A 16,373-nucleotide genomic window follows, 5' to 3' on the forward strand; every position below is an offset into this window, starting at 1 on the left:
CATCATTCTTTTGTCAAATCACTTTTTCAAAAACTTTATGTCAAATCATCTTTTTAATAACTTTTTGTCAAACTATTTTTTCTAGGATTTTGGTCACATTACTTTTTCAAAGAATCTTTATCAAATTACTTTTTAAAGACTTTATGTCACATACCTTACTTTTTGACTTTTTCAATTTTTTTTTAACTAATACTTTTTCTTTCAACTTGCAATTTATTACAAATACTACACTTTTGGCAGATGAAGAAATTTCCGCCGATTTCCAAGGCCTCCTATGTACAAAAGACAGGTTTTTATTTTAAGCTTATTCATTATTTCTTTAATTCATTCGATAGTTATTTATTCTCTTACTAACACTTTTACTAAGTGTTTATACAGGTAGCCGGAGACACATCCCGAAGACGGCACTCGGAAGGCAACCAAATCACTGTTTGTATTTACTTTCCGCGTTCTTTAAACTTATACATAACATAAACTCGTACTATAGTGGAAATATTATTTTTTGAATGTCCGGTGGAGATATTTATTTACTTGTTATCTTGCATGCTTAATTTAAAGCTTCGTTTGCTTTAGGCGAGACTTAGGCCGTCAATACTTTCATAAATAGATTAAATTGACTTGGTATACATACTTTGTTAATTAATTCACACTTTTAGCGTTTAGGCAAAGATAATAGTTCATCCTTTATTTTATATTTTTATACGCTTTTAATACACATTTTTTACAACATACATATTACATTCTTTCATACACATTTTAATTAAGTTAAATCCACCTTTTGACGCTAGGCAAATATTAAGTCGTCCATTTACAAATCTTTTATTCTTTAGAGACATTACACATTTTCACTCATTTTTTATCCACAATTACTTATACTTATTTTTTACCAATACTTTTTATAATTATTTTGTTCCTTATTCTTTTGATAGGATATTCATTAAACAAAAACTCTTTTTAACTAAACGGTAGAAACAAGTCACGTAAACTTCACTTTTCTGAATAATTTCGTTATATAAAATCTTTACACCAATGAATATTCGTCAATTATTTTTACATTCTTTATGCACTATTATACCTAGTTATACAATTCTTTATACATTTTAGGTTTGGCGTACACTCTTTTACACTTGAAATATGTTCTTTATATGTTTAATATACATACATTCTTTTAATATACATAGACACACATTCTTTATATCCTTGATATATTTGTTTTTACATAGTCTTACATTTTTTTTATATATATTCTTAATATAGTTACACATTCTTTACACTAACATATATATACACTCTTTGTACTAATAGATATACTTTTATACTTACGAGGTACATTCTCTTTATGCTCTTTTATATATTCTTTTTTACTATACATTCTTTATGAATACTTGATATAAATACATTTTTATACACTGTATATACTTAGGATATTATCACCTAGTGTAGCTTTTCATGAAGTCATAACATTTTGAAAAAAGGTAATAATAATGATAAACAGATAGATAATCCCCCTCTAGTGTTCAGTTAAACTAAGTTTAAGGACTGTCTTCGGACAGGCTCTGAGGGATGCTTAATACTTTTCCCTCGGGGTAAATAAAACCCTTATCTAGAATCTTATAGGTTTCGTGGACTAAAATGGAGTAGACACACAAATACATATATGTTTCCTGATTTTCCTTTAAAATTAGGTGACGACTTTAACCCTTTTAAAACCAGTTAGAAGAACCGTGAAGTTGCAAACTATCTTGGACCCAGTTCAAAATAGGGCGTAACAATGTCATGTCACACTTTCGGAGTCGTATAGCCATTTTGGCTCATTCATGCTATTTCCGCACTCATGTTTAAACAAGTATTTTGATTATGTATTATGACTTATTGCATTTTATAAAGGCTCATCATGCATTCACGTTAAATTTCGCTCATGTTATGCCTCATGATGATTCAGCAAGCCATGTGGTTCGCTCGGTCACAAGTAGTAAGGCACCGAGTGCCGTGTTTCGCCCAGGCCATGGTTCGGGGCGTGACACCACTCACCCCCACCTCACCCCCACCCTACCACCCATATCCCACAACCACCCACCCTTCACCACCAGCCAACCCCACCCTCACAACCACTCACCGCACCCTACCACCCACTACTCCCATCCTCATCCCATAAACACCTACTTCACACCACCCACTACCCCTCACCACCACCCACCCCCACCCTATCACCCACTATCCCCACCCTCATCCCACAACCACGCACCTCACACCACCTACCCCTCCACCACCCCCACTCACTACCTATTTATTTTTTAAAGTTCTTATTTTATTTTTTACCTGAAATTTATTAATATATATAAACTAATTTCTAATTAAGAGTTAAGGGTATTTTAGTAAACTTACAAGTTATTATGCAGTACCATACAGTCAAACCAAACAATATAAATGTTATTAAACCACAACAAACGATACAGTTTATCCAAACATTGTGTTCATTAATACAGTATAATACAATACAACATCATACTGTACCATACCATACTGTACAGTAATGAACCACGGGAAACAACCATCAAACAGAGGGTTAGAAAGCATAGTTTTGACGAGTACGTACCTGGGATAAAAGGTGGCTTATAGAGACAGGGAAAGGAACAGCAAAGTGTTGTCAATTGTCATACTCATAACGTACTTTGCTCTTTTAAGAAATAGATAGACCAACAAATCATTTTTGTCGTCTTCTAGCTTCAAAGCTCAAGCCAGTGGCCACGTACGCTTTTCCTGTTCCCTTTGAGCACCACCGTTTTCCCTTCTTTTCCACGTCATATGTGGCATTTCATTTCACCCAACTTCTCAAGTTAGATTCTTTATATTATTATCTCTATGCAAGTTTTAAAACAAGTAATAGGCTAAATTAAGGTAAACATTTTATAATATTATTCAAATGCTAATACATTTTTAAGTCAAATACTTATATTACTACAATTAAAATCCAATATTATCGTTCTTACTTTTTGAAATCAAGTAGTACATTTGAACTCCTCATGTAACACAAATGCACGTTTGTCTAATTAAATAAATTCGAAATACTTTTGAAGTGTGGGAGCTATAAAAAATGAAAGGGAGAAATTTGTGTAACATGAAAAATGATAAACGGTGAAGCAGAAAGCGTGTGTAGTACGTGTCACATCAAAGCAACAACAATCGCAGAGACAAACTAACTAACGACCCCTCTGGTATTCTTTAAGGAAAAGCAAAGAGCATTATCAAATTCCCTTGGGAGACAACAAGGAGGCAAAGAGGCTCTCCTCTTCCTCCTCTGGTATCTTTCATCTTCCTCCCAACTTACTTTTTTTCTTCATTCATCATTTATATATATTCTCTTTTCTCATGTAGAATGGACAAGGACTTTACCCTTTAATTTATGGAATTAATGCATTTGTCTCCCACTTTTCTTATTCATCTCTCTTTCCTTTCCAAATTCTAATGTCATTTCATCCAAAGACAGAAGATGGATGAAATATAATTGTAGATGGATAGCCAATTATTATTTGCTGCTCATTGTTGGTTACCTTGTCAAAACTAATCATCCGACTAGTCACAGCTTTTATCTTCTGTTTATTGCAAACTCCTGAAATTGAAAATGCCGCATGCAGTTATCTTACATAAGCGCCTTAATCTTACACATAGCATTAAGATTTGTAACCACAAGATCAGATGACTTTGGTAAAAGAAAGAAACAAGATATATGCATACTACCTGATCCCACTCATTGCTTCCACAAGTATACATTCCATCACCTAATTGCATGATAAACTTTTGGAAATGAATGTTTTCCAGGAACACTTAGTGTTATTCAATCTCATGAATGACTAGCTAGTATTTTTCCTTCTTACATGCAGATCTTCCTTGTGCTGGATGCAGTGAAGATATATAATTAACTTCAAAAATGGCTTCGGTTAGCTTCAAATATTGGGATGATTGTGTGGATTCTCATGATCTGGAAGCCATGTGGGTCGATCCAGATGTTAGAGCCGAATGGCTTAACGCTGGAGAAACTAAGGGATCAAAAGTTCACCTCTCACGTGATCCTGATGGTCAGCCTTATCTAACACAAACAGAAATGAAGGTTGAGCTGTTTAGACATTCACTCATAATATGACTACTATTTTCTTTGGTCTTTTCCCGTACAGTCAACGAAATTTTGTACTCAATTACCTTAATTGGACGGGAGATCTATGAAGAAATCCAGCCATGTCTATGAGTCATAGAGATTGATTTCACCCGCATTGCAAGTCCACGTGTTTCACAAAACTCGTGTCTAGATGCTAATACTATTTCCTCTATATATGTATTAGTCTCTCCAACCAACAATGTCTCAGAATCTCTTCTAGAAGTTGTGTTTAGCTTCTGGATTTGACTGAATACATAGTTTGCCTGCAAAAGCTATTTTTGACAATTATCCCTTCTATTGTTCTTTATGCAAGTTGTGTTGGATTTTGTCTTTACAGGCAGTAGCAGGTATTATTGTCCGAAGGCATTTTGTATCGCACATTGATTCGGTATGATTTCCAAGATCTGGAATGCATTACAATTACATGTTATAGAGAATTTCAGTGGCCAAATTTAGAAAATATTGAATTGTTCAAAAATATTGTTGCCTAAAACGTTCTGTTTTTGTATCACAAAGGGCACTGTATTATTGATGAAGTTGGACGGGTTGGGGGGTGATAGTGATTCAGCACATTCTCTATTTTCAAGGGGTTATGATAGATTAAATGTGGATGAGATAACTTGACGAGTCCATTGTTTTTGTGCATGACAAGGGGCAGTCAGCTAAACAGAGCGTCAAAGTCTCGTTTAATATATCACGGAAGACCTTTTCAATCAACAGCTGAAACATTCAAAGTGTTTTGTTGTTTCAGTTTCCTCTTCAACTGAATGCCTTTTGCTTTTTGTAAATTTTGATCTTGGATAAAATTCATGTTAATTTGTCGATGACCTTGTTTTCTCCTCAAACTAGAATGTCACAACTTCTTGTTCACTACATGGATTTTATATATTTAAAATGATGGATAGTTTAAGATGAACCTTTCATTTAGTTTAAGATGAACCTTTCATCCACTTTAGAGTTTTTGGGGTATGCTATGTTGCTAATTTTTCTACCATTACATGATTTGCACAAGTTGCATTTCATGAAGTCGAAGCCAGGACTTTTTACAAGTAAATGCCTTATCTCCACTAGAATCTTTCATTATCTCAACCTGCAAGTATTGTTAGGTTGCTCAGTCAGAGGATGAATCAATTGAGTTTAGCAATTATCAACATTTTCTCTGTAGTTCACCTATGAGGTGTTTCCTTCCAATATTTTCAGGATATGCTTTGCGCTATTGCTGAGCTTGAGAGTGACCGGCAGCTTCTTGCAACACGGTACAATAAAAAGTCAAAAGAGATTACTATGGGAATTATGCAGATTTTGCCAAAAACTGCAGACTGGTTGGTGAGGTATTTGATTTTCTTTTTCCTTCTTGAGATTACGGGGAATTATGTGAATCTTACCAAAAGCTGCAGACTTGTCTTCTTTTTCTTTTTGATTGAAATGAGCTTAAGATACAATTTGTTTCAGTGATTTGGGTTACCGAACATATGAGGTGGCAACGGATTCAAAACTTCTTTACAAGCCTTTTGTAAATGTATATCTTGGAGCTGCATATCTGAAGTGGCTGTCAAATTATGAAAAAAAGTAAGTTCATATGGTTATTTGTTCTTGTAGTATCTTCTTTCTATTTCATGTATCTTACATGTATCAGTGCTAAGGAATCCTAAAGATCTTGTACCCAAGTGCCTAACTGTGGAGCTTTATGAGCAGAGAGAGAAGTGAAGAGTTCATGGTGAGAGCTTACAAGGGTGGTACTAAGAAGGCAACTCATAAGTCCACTTTGCCATTTTGGAGAAGTTATCTCTCTGTCAAACAGACCCTGCCATCGAGGTAGTTGTTCACATGCCATGATATCAATTCAGTTTGATCATTATTTTTTCTGAGTTCAGTCGGAATTAAGGGCAGGAGAGTTCACCCTGTGTTATGGTTTAACAAAGTGGGCATTATATCATATAAGGAAGTTGTATGTAGAAGAACGCTTCCATAAGTATATACTTTTCTGAAGACGTGCTTCGAAATAATTAGGGGCTTTATCATCTATTCACCTTCTGTAATTTTGTCGCTTGTGGTTATACTAAATAAATTTGAATATACTATTTACTGAAAAGTTTCATGCTGCACAAATTTCTTGAGTTCAATCACCTGTAGTAATGTCCACAACTCTACATATGATACCAAACGACCCAACATGATGCTAACTTATTACTTGGATGCATAAGATAGTATAATTTCATGTGATACTCGGGTATCACTTTAAAAATATTTTCTTCCAAAAAGAAATCAAGGTCTACTAGAGACCATAAACTTCCCTACCAGAACAACATCAGGTCTTACTAGACCAGTGGAACACATAGTTGAGAAAATGGCCTGATCAAAATTTCCATTGCTGGATTAATTTGGGAAGGTTACTAGAAATTCTTGTGAATATTTTCAAATGGAGGTCCCTGTATATTGTGACATCCTGATGAGTCCTACACAGAGACTCAATATTCAATTTGGAAGATATACAGAATCTGTTGTGTAAATCAAATAAGGTTGAGTTAGAGATAGGTGGAAATGAGGCTTAGAATTGTTGCAATCTCATCTGACCAGTCTGCTTATCATGTCTAGCTTTTGATAACATGGTATTGGAGAGAGTGCTATTTGAAAATTAGGAGTTAAACTAGCAAGGATGTGATGGGAGCATATCTCTAGTCTCAAGCCTTCATGAGCCATCTCTAGAGTTTTATTACCTGTCGATCCTTGATGAGGATACAATCTTGGAAAAAGGGCAGCCTGTGATACCATTTTAGTCTCACATTTGGGTGTATTCATTTGTAAAACTAAATCTTCTAGTTGAGATTTTTAATGAATCAGTCCTCAGTTCTCGTGATTGATAACACTTCAGTAGGATCTCAACAAAGGATGATCACCATTTTTGCCGTAGTAAGCAGCAGGGGAAGTCATAGTCATGGTCAAAAGAGTCATCTGGAAACTAGTGACAAAGTGAAGGCATATTCTTATTAGGCACCTTAGGTTCATGAGAAGGTTAAATACTACTGTCGGTAAATGATTGTGTTAGTATGCAAGATGACTATAGTCTTGTCAATTTACATGAACCACGCATATGCTTTTGATTTGTACAAACTTCTATTTGTTAATAAGTAAATGGATGATGTACCTGTTCCTAATATTTGCTATACTATCTATGACTTTTGTAGGAAAATCTTTGACGTCAATCCTTTGCCCCCTTCAGTATCTGCTTCTGGAATTCCTGAAAAGAAAGGTAGTGTGAGCATAACTAATAAAGCATTCATCTTCTCTCTCTCTTGTTCTTGCAAAATGCATATAACCATCTCTGTGAGAATGTACAGTAGGATAACTTAAATGTGGTGGGAAGGGCGTAAAGCTTGATTACATTCCCTATGTCAGTTCATTCAGTGTCTTAAGCAAATGAAAAATTAGTACATTTGTCCAATTCAGTGTATGTCAATCTCTTAATGGCTATAGAGACTTAAAGAGAAGAAATTAGCACGTTCATCATGCTTCAGTATTCCTTGTGTCTTAATTTCTGTAACTGTTATTATCATATTCTGTCTGTCCTGTGTCAGCCAAAAGTAGCACTCAATCTTTTCACAATCTCTTATATGTTTCTTTCATTTGGTTCAGGTCCAGTGAATACAACGTGGGACTCTAGAACTTGTGCAGAAGACATGGAAGAAATGTGGAATCATCCCAGCGTGAGCAAGGAGTGGAGCAAGTCAGGGGAGAAAAGAGGCCATGTACGGTTTTCTCATGATACTGAAAAGAGACCATATCTTTCTCGGGTAGAACTGAGGGTAAGTTAGTATGCATAGAACTGTAAAATCTAGTACGAGTTGTTGGAATGCTTCTTGTCCTGGAGATGATGCCATTTGACTTTGATGATCTTCAATTGTTAAAACTAGCTGCGTTTTTTCAAAATTGACAAACTTTCAGATCGTTTCTAGTTTTATCTTGATTAACTGGAAAGATGGAGAGCTATTTTGCTTCTATTTTGAGTATTTTCATTTTGGAACTTTGTATGCCTGTACATCGTTGAAGGGTAAATGTATGAGTTTTGAGTTTTTATGGAAACAGGTTCCTTAACCGAGTTGTTTGGATATCAATTTTCTGCAAGTTCTTAATTTTTGAATTTCTGACATACCCATCTTGTTGCAGGCAGTTGCAGAAGTAATTATTTCAAAATACTTCAGCACAAGAGGGCTGAAACCTGTAAGTATTAGGTCCCTGGGTTGCATCTCTTTTGAGCATGAAGCTACTGAAGTGATTAAAGTTCACAATTACTAATATAGTATTATTCATCGTAAAAGTTCTGCAGAGAATGAAGAAACATCTATGAATGTAAAAGAGAGTGGTTAAGCTCAATTTTGGACAATTAAACAAGAAAAAATTGAATGTAGATCATCTTTAAACTTCTAAAGAGATTTGTTGATTGAAAGAAGTAGAGGATTTCAAATTTCATGCCACACCTGACAATTTTAGTATATCGTAATGGTTAGTTTACTATATAAAGGAATTATTTCTTCGACCATCTAATGGGATTGCTAGAAGAGTGCTTGTGTTTTTTCTCTTCTCTTCCACCACTTGGTCGAAAGAGGAAACTTAATGAGGATATTTCTTTTTTATTGCAGACTGTCCTGTGTGCTATTGCTGAGATCGTGACCATGCGTTTTGTTGAGGGAATTGGACAGCGTACTGGATTGATGGGAATTGACTATCCCACATCACGCTGGCTATACAAGTATGTGACCAAAACCTTCTTGTAATAAAATGTCATTTTCGTCTGGTTTGATCTGATCTAGTTTACTTTTTACTTTCCATTTCCTTTATTCTTTAGCAATTTGGTAACCTATTCTTACTTTGGTTAAGTTCTCTGATATTAGACTTCCAAAATCTGTTCTCAGAGTTGCTTAACTAATTTGACAGTTGAAGTAAGAAAAGAAACGGTACAGAAAGCCAATGAGATATACTTACTAATTAATTGATAATGCATCTTCCAAACTTGCTGTTTCACATGAAAACTAGGGACTTGGGCTACAAGGCATACAAAGTGGAGTCTGTTGAGGATCTTACAAAGCCATTTGTTTCCATGTACGTTGGCGCAGCCTATGTGGCTTGGCTATCAGAGTACGAGGGAAGGTAAGTCCTCTATTGTTGCTACCTGCTGATTTGGGACTATGAGATACTACGACTATATGTGATATAGGATTGATTGATTGATTTTGTCAAATATATATTGTTAGAGAAAGGAGTCTCCAGTTTGTTGTCCAGGCTTATCTTGCTGGACCCCAGAATGTGAACCTGCAGGAGACCGGTCCTATGTGGCTTAGATTTGAGGAAGCACTAAGCCGTTATGAAGATTCAAGAAGGTAGGCATTAGTTATATATCTGATTGACTGACCTAACGGCCTTGAATTCTGATGAAGATTTGTATTTTCAGGGAAGTAGCAGGTAGTTGCAATATTTTGTGAAGTTATGGTATAACCAAGTCCAAGTATTTCACCAAATCATTGAAGGGTTGCTTAACAACAGAGAAAGGAAATATTTGCAACATCACCAGTGCAATGTACACATTTCATGCAATCTTCTTTGTTCTTTCATTGATATGTAAATTTTCGTTGTATGTATATGGGTAGGGGTGTCAATGGGACGGTTCGGTCGGTTATTTTAAAAAAATTATACCATCCCAATTCTTCGGTTATTTTATTTTGTATAACAAAAATTAGACTTTTCGAGACCGTCCCATCATCTCAATTTTTCTTCGGTATCGGTATGGTTCGGTTAATTTTCGGTTATTTTAGTTTTAAAGTTTCACCTAAAAATACACCACCATTAAAACGTAACGACACAAACCTCCACAAACCTATTTGTAGTACACCATCAAATAAAGCTTCTATTTGTTTCTTATGAAATATTTAATGTAAAAGCTATTAAAAAAACTACACAATGTAATTAAACTGAAATGTGTTATATCAAGTAGCAAGACAACAACGATGACATCATCGCGATGTGAATCCTACTGATTGACCAGGGAGAAGAATAACTTGCCGAAGACAACAATGTTGAATTGAACCAAAACAAATATTAGCTTGTAGGCCACAGAAACCACAACTTGAATTTGATATATATACATCAAGCAACATAGTAAAGGAGACCAAGATAGAGGTAAACTTATCTTAGTGCTAACTATAACCAAAAATGCCTACTTAAATCATCTAAATCTATGACCGTATGACTATGTATATGAGGTATCCTTTTGAAACTAAATCCAATCAACTAAAGGCCCAAAATTTAGTGGCCAAATTCTTTTTTATATTTGAACAAAACTTATAAAATGTATTTTATATATTCAATTTAACATATTTGTAATATATAAAATATATTTCATACATGTAAGGCTATTCGGTTCGGTTCGGGAATTTTTCGGTTTTTTGTATAAATTAAAAAGATCACCCTAATTATTTAGGACGGTTATAAGCTTAAATAAAAATCCACGATTTTATTGAAAAAACACTATAAATCGATTCGTTATGGTTAGGTTCGGTCGGTTTTTCATATGTTTTTGACACCCCTATATATGGGATCACACCACTGTAAAATATAATTTCATTTACAGAATTCTTACCAATATGCTGAGAAAATTCTTATAAATTCAATGTTTTCACCATGTGTCTGTATTGAAGCAATGACCGAGCCAAATAGCGGGAAGGAGATTAAATTGAATTCCCTGGTTAAAAAATTATATTGTGGCAAAAATATAGTTTTTTGGTTATATATATATATATATTATACACTATTGATGGCCCTCGATGTACCAAGGAAGTCTTGTGAAATGGGAAAGGGAGTTTAAAAATTGCTTTTAAGTCAAATTTTGAAATACAAAACATGATTTTTACTGTTTTTGTTAGTTGGATTGTGTAAATTGATGACTCCGCTGCCGTACGGAAGAATGGATATGATCACATGAACCGCAATAATAACACAAAGGGCAAGGGCACAGCAAAAGGCGAATCTAAGAATTAAAAATGCAGTCCAAGTGGGAATTGGGAATGGAGCTAATTAATGAATGATGAGTAAAAATACAGTGAATAATTATGATCGAGGAGGAGATACACGCATTCCACCACCCAACAAATAAATAGTACTCCCTCTGTTTTCGTTTTTCTTATTGGAAAAAAATAATGTCTTTTAGCAATTTAGCAACTCTCAAGAAGAACGTTATTGTCGTCTGTCCATGGACTATACAAGTAGAAATAAATTGTCCCAAAAAAGAAATAGACTTATTTAAGGAGGAGTAAAAAAACAATGGAGAAAAGAAAGAAATAAGTTTAAACAGGGGCAAATTGTCATGACCCGACTAGGGGCCATGACGGGTACCCGGGGAAAACCACTGAGCACCGCTCATACTAGTATTCATCATACTCATCCTGCGCTCATTCATTAATCTCATGCTTCTAATCATAGGGAAACCATTTTCACCTTGAAACATAATTACCTTTATATACATAAGCCCTTTGGCTATCAAAAGAATATACATATACAAATGGGAAATCGTGAGACCATACTACCCACACATACGTATCTACGAGCCTCTACTAGAGTACAAGACATATGGACGGGACAGGACCCCGTCGTGGCCAAAACATATATATACACACAAAATAGTAAATCAGTAGTACCTCCGAAATAATGGAGTGCTCTCAAAATATGCTGATAGCTCTTACGAGTCTGGATCACCTCCCTGTCTACCTGTAGGCATAAACATAGCGTCCAAAGAAAAGGACGTCAGTACGAGCATTGTACTGAGTATGTAAGGCTTAAATAAAATGAGCATAATAAAGAAATCGTGAAAGATAAGGTGAAAACATAACCTGCTTAGCTTTTAAGAATAAATGCATTTTAAACATATCACATACATCGACCTATCACATATATAATCCTCATTTACCCGCGTCCGGGTACCATCATACGCCGCCCACTAGTGGTGGTCATGTCCGGCCTTCTAGGCGTGGTGGAATTGTATCATCATGTGATCAATATAGACTTATCATTATCATACATCTCATAGGCATATCATGACCTTAACATAAACTTATCATGACCTTATCATAAACTTAGCATCAGCTTACATTTATCATATCACATACATTAGAACTTAGAGACAACTATGGATATGTCAGGGTGACATGAGGTCGTGAACCCCCGTTACATTATGGAGTAATCATATTCATCATATCTCACCTTGAAGGGACTAACATTTTAAGGTGAGTGTACGCAAGGAAGAACATCAATGGAACCATACTTAGGATCATTAACTTCATGGACATTATATCTTGCTTTAGAATTCTTTAGACTTCAACTCTTCATCATCATTACCTTTATTGTATTCGTAACATATCTCTCACTCTTGTTATCACATAAGAGGCTCTATATACATTGACTCATATTCTTCTCGGAATGCAAGAAAGTCATGGAGAGTAAGGAAAATAAGGTCGGAGGAATCATGCCTTAGAAATGAAGGGGCTAGCCTTACATACCTTTATGATTCGCTAACTCTATCACTTGAATGCTTTTCTCCAATGCTCATGTTTCTACCTTCAAGGAAGTTCGTACTAAAATTAGATAATCGAAGACATTCTTATGCTTAACTAAAGCTAACGAAAATCGGGTAACATCTTCCTTTATTTCGATGACTTCCTATCACAACAACACCCACCATATCTTAATCAACAATTTCATCAAGCTAGACATTATCAATCCCAAACATTCCCTAGCACTCCTTTATAACCCTAGCTATGGCACCATCCCGTGTCCATCCTCATACAATGCCTCTACAACATCTTTACTACTATTCATAGCAAGATTGCACTCATTACATATCAAGAACTATGATTCAAGTCAAGTCATGATTTAAAAAAAATCTTTATTTTCCATATTTGCACCTCATGTCCCCCTTCTTTCCACAATTCAAGTCTTCCAACCTCTCAATAGTTTAAATAACATGGGAGAATCATAAAAATTACCTTAATCACTTGGGAATAAGCCTTGAGTTACTCTACTCCATTAGAATGAAATCTTCCACTTGTATGTCAAAGGAATTCTTACCCTTCACAAAACCTAATAGACTTCCTAGTATATGAATCTCTTAAATCTTGGCTTTTGATCTTAATTTCTTGGCATAGATTGTTATAGAAATAGAGAGAGGGTTTTAGAGGATATAGAGTATGTTTTGGGGAGAAATAATGAATTAAAACGTAGGAGCTTATATTTATACCCAGTGCTGGAAACTTCCAGATCGGCGGGTCGACGAGCAAGGTCGACGGCTCGTCGACGTGCGCCGTCGATTCTCTGCTTGAGATATCTGATTGCAGAACCTCGTCGACGGTGCCAAGCGACGGCTCATCGACGTGTCGACGGTGCCAGGCGACGGCTCGTCGACGTGTCGACGGTGCTAGGCGACAGCTCTTCGACGTGTCGATGGTCCGTCCCTTGGGCCGTCGACACTGACTGGTGTCAGCAGTTTCCTGAACTGCTTCGTTTTGCTTCGATTTGATTCGTTTCACTTCCAATTCCCTCGAAATGTCAAGAATACATACTTATACACCTGTACACATACCAAGCAAAATATCTCATGACCAAAACTCTGGTGCGGACTACCGTACCGAAGGCATACACCACCAATAAGCTGAAATCTTCTTGAAATAAAATGGGAGGTGTAACATTCTTCCCCCCTTTAAAAACATTCGTCCTTGAATGTTAAGTTCTCGAGAATTTTGCGAAAATTTCGCCAGAGTTTCCCCTGTAATATGGCACTACCAACCTGTCATAACAGCTCATAATAACAATGCCTCACAGGGGCACAACATCATAGTAATAAATTTTGGCCACACACGACCCGAAAGCATAAAAAGAAAACATGCATACCTCATAATCTTGACGTTTCATCTTGGATTTCTTCCGGGGGCTGAAATAAATATGGGTGCTTGGCCTTCATATTTTTTTCCACCTCTCAAGTCATCTCTTCCCGGTTGTTATTTCTGCATAAGACCTTAACTAAGGCTACCTCTTTATTTCTAAGTCTCCGTACTTGCCTATCTAGTATGGCAACGGGTACCTCTTCATAAGCCAAATTTTCTGTCACTTGAACATCATCTACTGGAACGATCCTAGTAGGATCTCCAACACACTTACGGAGCATTGAGACATGGAAAACCGGATGGACTGATTCCAGTTTCGAGGGTAAGTCCAATTCATAAGCTACTTGACCCACCTTGCGAACAACCTTATAAGGTCCAATGTATCGAGGACGCAGCTTTCCTTTCTTACTAAATCTCATCACTCCTTTCATTGGCGACACCTTTAAGAATACCAGTCATCAACTTGAAATTCTAAGTCTTGCCGACGGTTGTCCGCGTAAGATTTCTGATGACTTTGGGCTGTCAACAATCGATCTCGGATGACCTTGACCTTTTCCACTGCCTGTTGAATCAACTCAGGGCCTATTAGCTGTACTTCTCCTACTTCAAACCACCCAATTAAGGATCTACACTTCCTTCCATATAGGGCTTCATACGGAGCCATTTGAATACTGGAATGATAGTTGTTGTTGTATGCAAACACAATGAGGGGTAAATGGTCGTCCCAACTACCGCCGAAATCTAGTACACATGCCCGTAGCATATCTTCCAAGGTATGAATAGTACGTTCAGCTTGCCCATCAGTTTGTGGGTGAAATGCTGTGCTAAGCTTCACCTGAGTACCCAAACCTTCTTGGAAAGACTTCCAAAACTTAGCTGTAAATTGCGCTCCTCTATCAGTAATAATGGACATCGGAATACCATAGAGTCGCACTATTTCCTTAAGATACAATCTTGCATAAGCTTCTGTTGAGTAAGTAGTTTTGACTGGAAGGAAATGGGCTGATTTCGTGAGTCTATCCACGATCACTCATATGGAGTCATACTTGTTTCGGGAGCGAGGTAACCCTACAATAAAGTCCATATTGATCATTTCCCATTTCCAGGTTGGAATCTCCATTGCTTGCAATAATCCTCCTGGCTTTTGATGTTCGATTTTCACTTGTTGGCAATTTGGACATTGTGCTATAAATTCTGCTATGTCCTTTTTCATTCCATCCCACCAATACATTATCTTGAGATCATGATACATCTTTGTTGCACCTGGGTGGATAGAATACCGAGAATAATGAGCTTCTTCTAGAATTTGACGACGTAATTCTGCAACATTCGGAACATATAGCCTGCCTCAGTATCTAAGAACTCCATCTATAGAAGTTTCAAAGGGAGACTTCTCTTTCTCATGAAGTGTATCTTTATAATGGCTCAACTGAGGATCTTCGTATTGACGTTCTCTCACCTCCATGTCTAAGGATGAACCAGTTGGGTTGTGAATACCAATTCCCGCATTGCCTGAATCAATTATGCGAACTCTAAGGCTGGCTAGTTGGTGAAGCTCACGGGTTAATTCTTTCTTCTCCGGAGGAATCTCACATAGACTTCCCATTGATTTACGGCTAAGTGCATCAGCCACTACATTCGCCTTTTCGGGGTGGTATAAAATACTTACATCATAATCTTTTAGAAGTTCTAACCATCGTCTCTACCGTAGATTTAACTCCTTCTGCTTGAAAATATATTGGAGACTCTTGTGATCTGTATAGATATCGACATGTACACCATACAAGTAATGGCTCCACATTTTTAATGCATGAATAACCGCAGCCAATTCGAGATCATGAGTTGGGTAGTTCTTTTCATGTTTCCGCAACTGTCTTGAAGCATAAGCAATGACTTTACCGTGCTGCATTAATACATATCATACCCCAGCCCCAGAAGCATCACAATATACAACATAACCATCTGACCCTTCTGGGAGTGTCAAGACTGGAGCTGAAGTTAGCCTATCTTTCAATTCTTGAAAACTGCGTTCATAAGCATCATTCCACTAAAATTTTGCTGATTTCTGAGTTAGCTCTGTCAATGGTGCTGAAATAGAGGAAAACCCCTCCACAAACCTTCTGTAGTAACCTGCCAATCCTAGAAAACTACGGACTTCTGTAGGCGTTGTAGGCCTTGGCCAAGTCTTCACAGCCTTATTTTTTTGAGTATCCACTTGGATGCCATCATCTGAAATAACATGACCCAAAAATGTCACAGAGTTCAGCCAAAACTCGCACTTTGAAAATTTTGCATAC

At 36.5% G+C, this 16,373-nt stretch overlaps 1 protein-coding gene across 2 annotated transcripts; it reads left to right on the forward strand.

Annotated features, from left to right (window-relative positions):
• The first annotated feature begins 3,158 nt into the window (after window positions 1–3,158).
• LOC132617544 (uncharacterized) lies at window positions 3,159–9,860 on the forward strand. 2 transcript variants are annotated; one of them, XM_060332562.1, is made up of 13 exons: window positions 3,159–3,301; window positions 3,882–4,108; window positions 4,491–4,541; window positions 5,354–5,484; window positions 5,606–5,722; window positions 5,849–5,968; window positions 7,339–7,403; window positions 7,787–7,956; window positions 8,318–8,371; window positions 8,791–8,900; window positions 9,185–9,298; window positions 9,403–9,528; window positions 9,600–9,860. In XM_060332562.1, the coding sequence occupies exons 2-13, from the start codon at window positions 3,929–3,931 to the stop codon at window positions 9,628–9,630; spliced, it is 1,269 nt and encodes a 422-aa protein (XP_060188545.1). In that variant the 5' UTR covers window positions 3,159–3,301; window positions 3,882–3,928; the 3' UTR covers window positions 9,631–9,860. The 2 variants fall into 2 exon arrangements, with proteins under 2 accessions (XP_060188545.1, XP_060188546.1); XM_060332563.1 differs by having other exon boundaries at window positions 3,180–3,301; window positions 3,904–4,108.
• The last annotated feature ends 6,513 nt before the right edge of the window (window positions 9,861–16,373 follow it).

The sequence above is a fragment of the Lycium barbarum genome, chromosome 11 (assembly GCF_019175385.1).
Source record: "Lycium barbarum isolate Lr01 chromosome 11, ASM1917538v2, whole genome shotgun sequence".
Classification (NCBI taxonomy): domain Eukaryota; kingdom Viridiplantae; phylum Streptophyta; class Magnoliopsida; order Solanales; family Solanaceae; genus Lycium; species Lycium barbarum.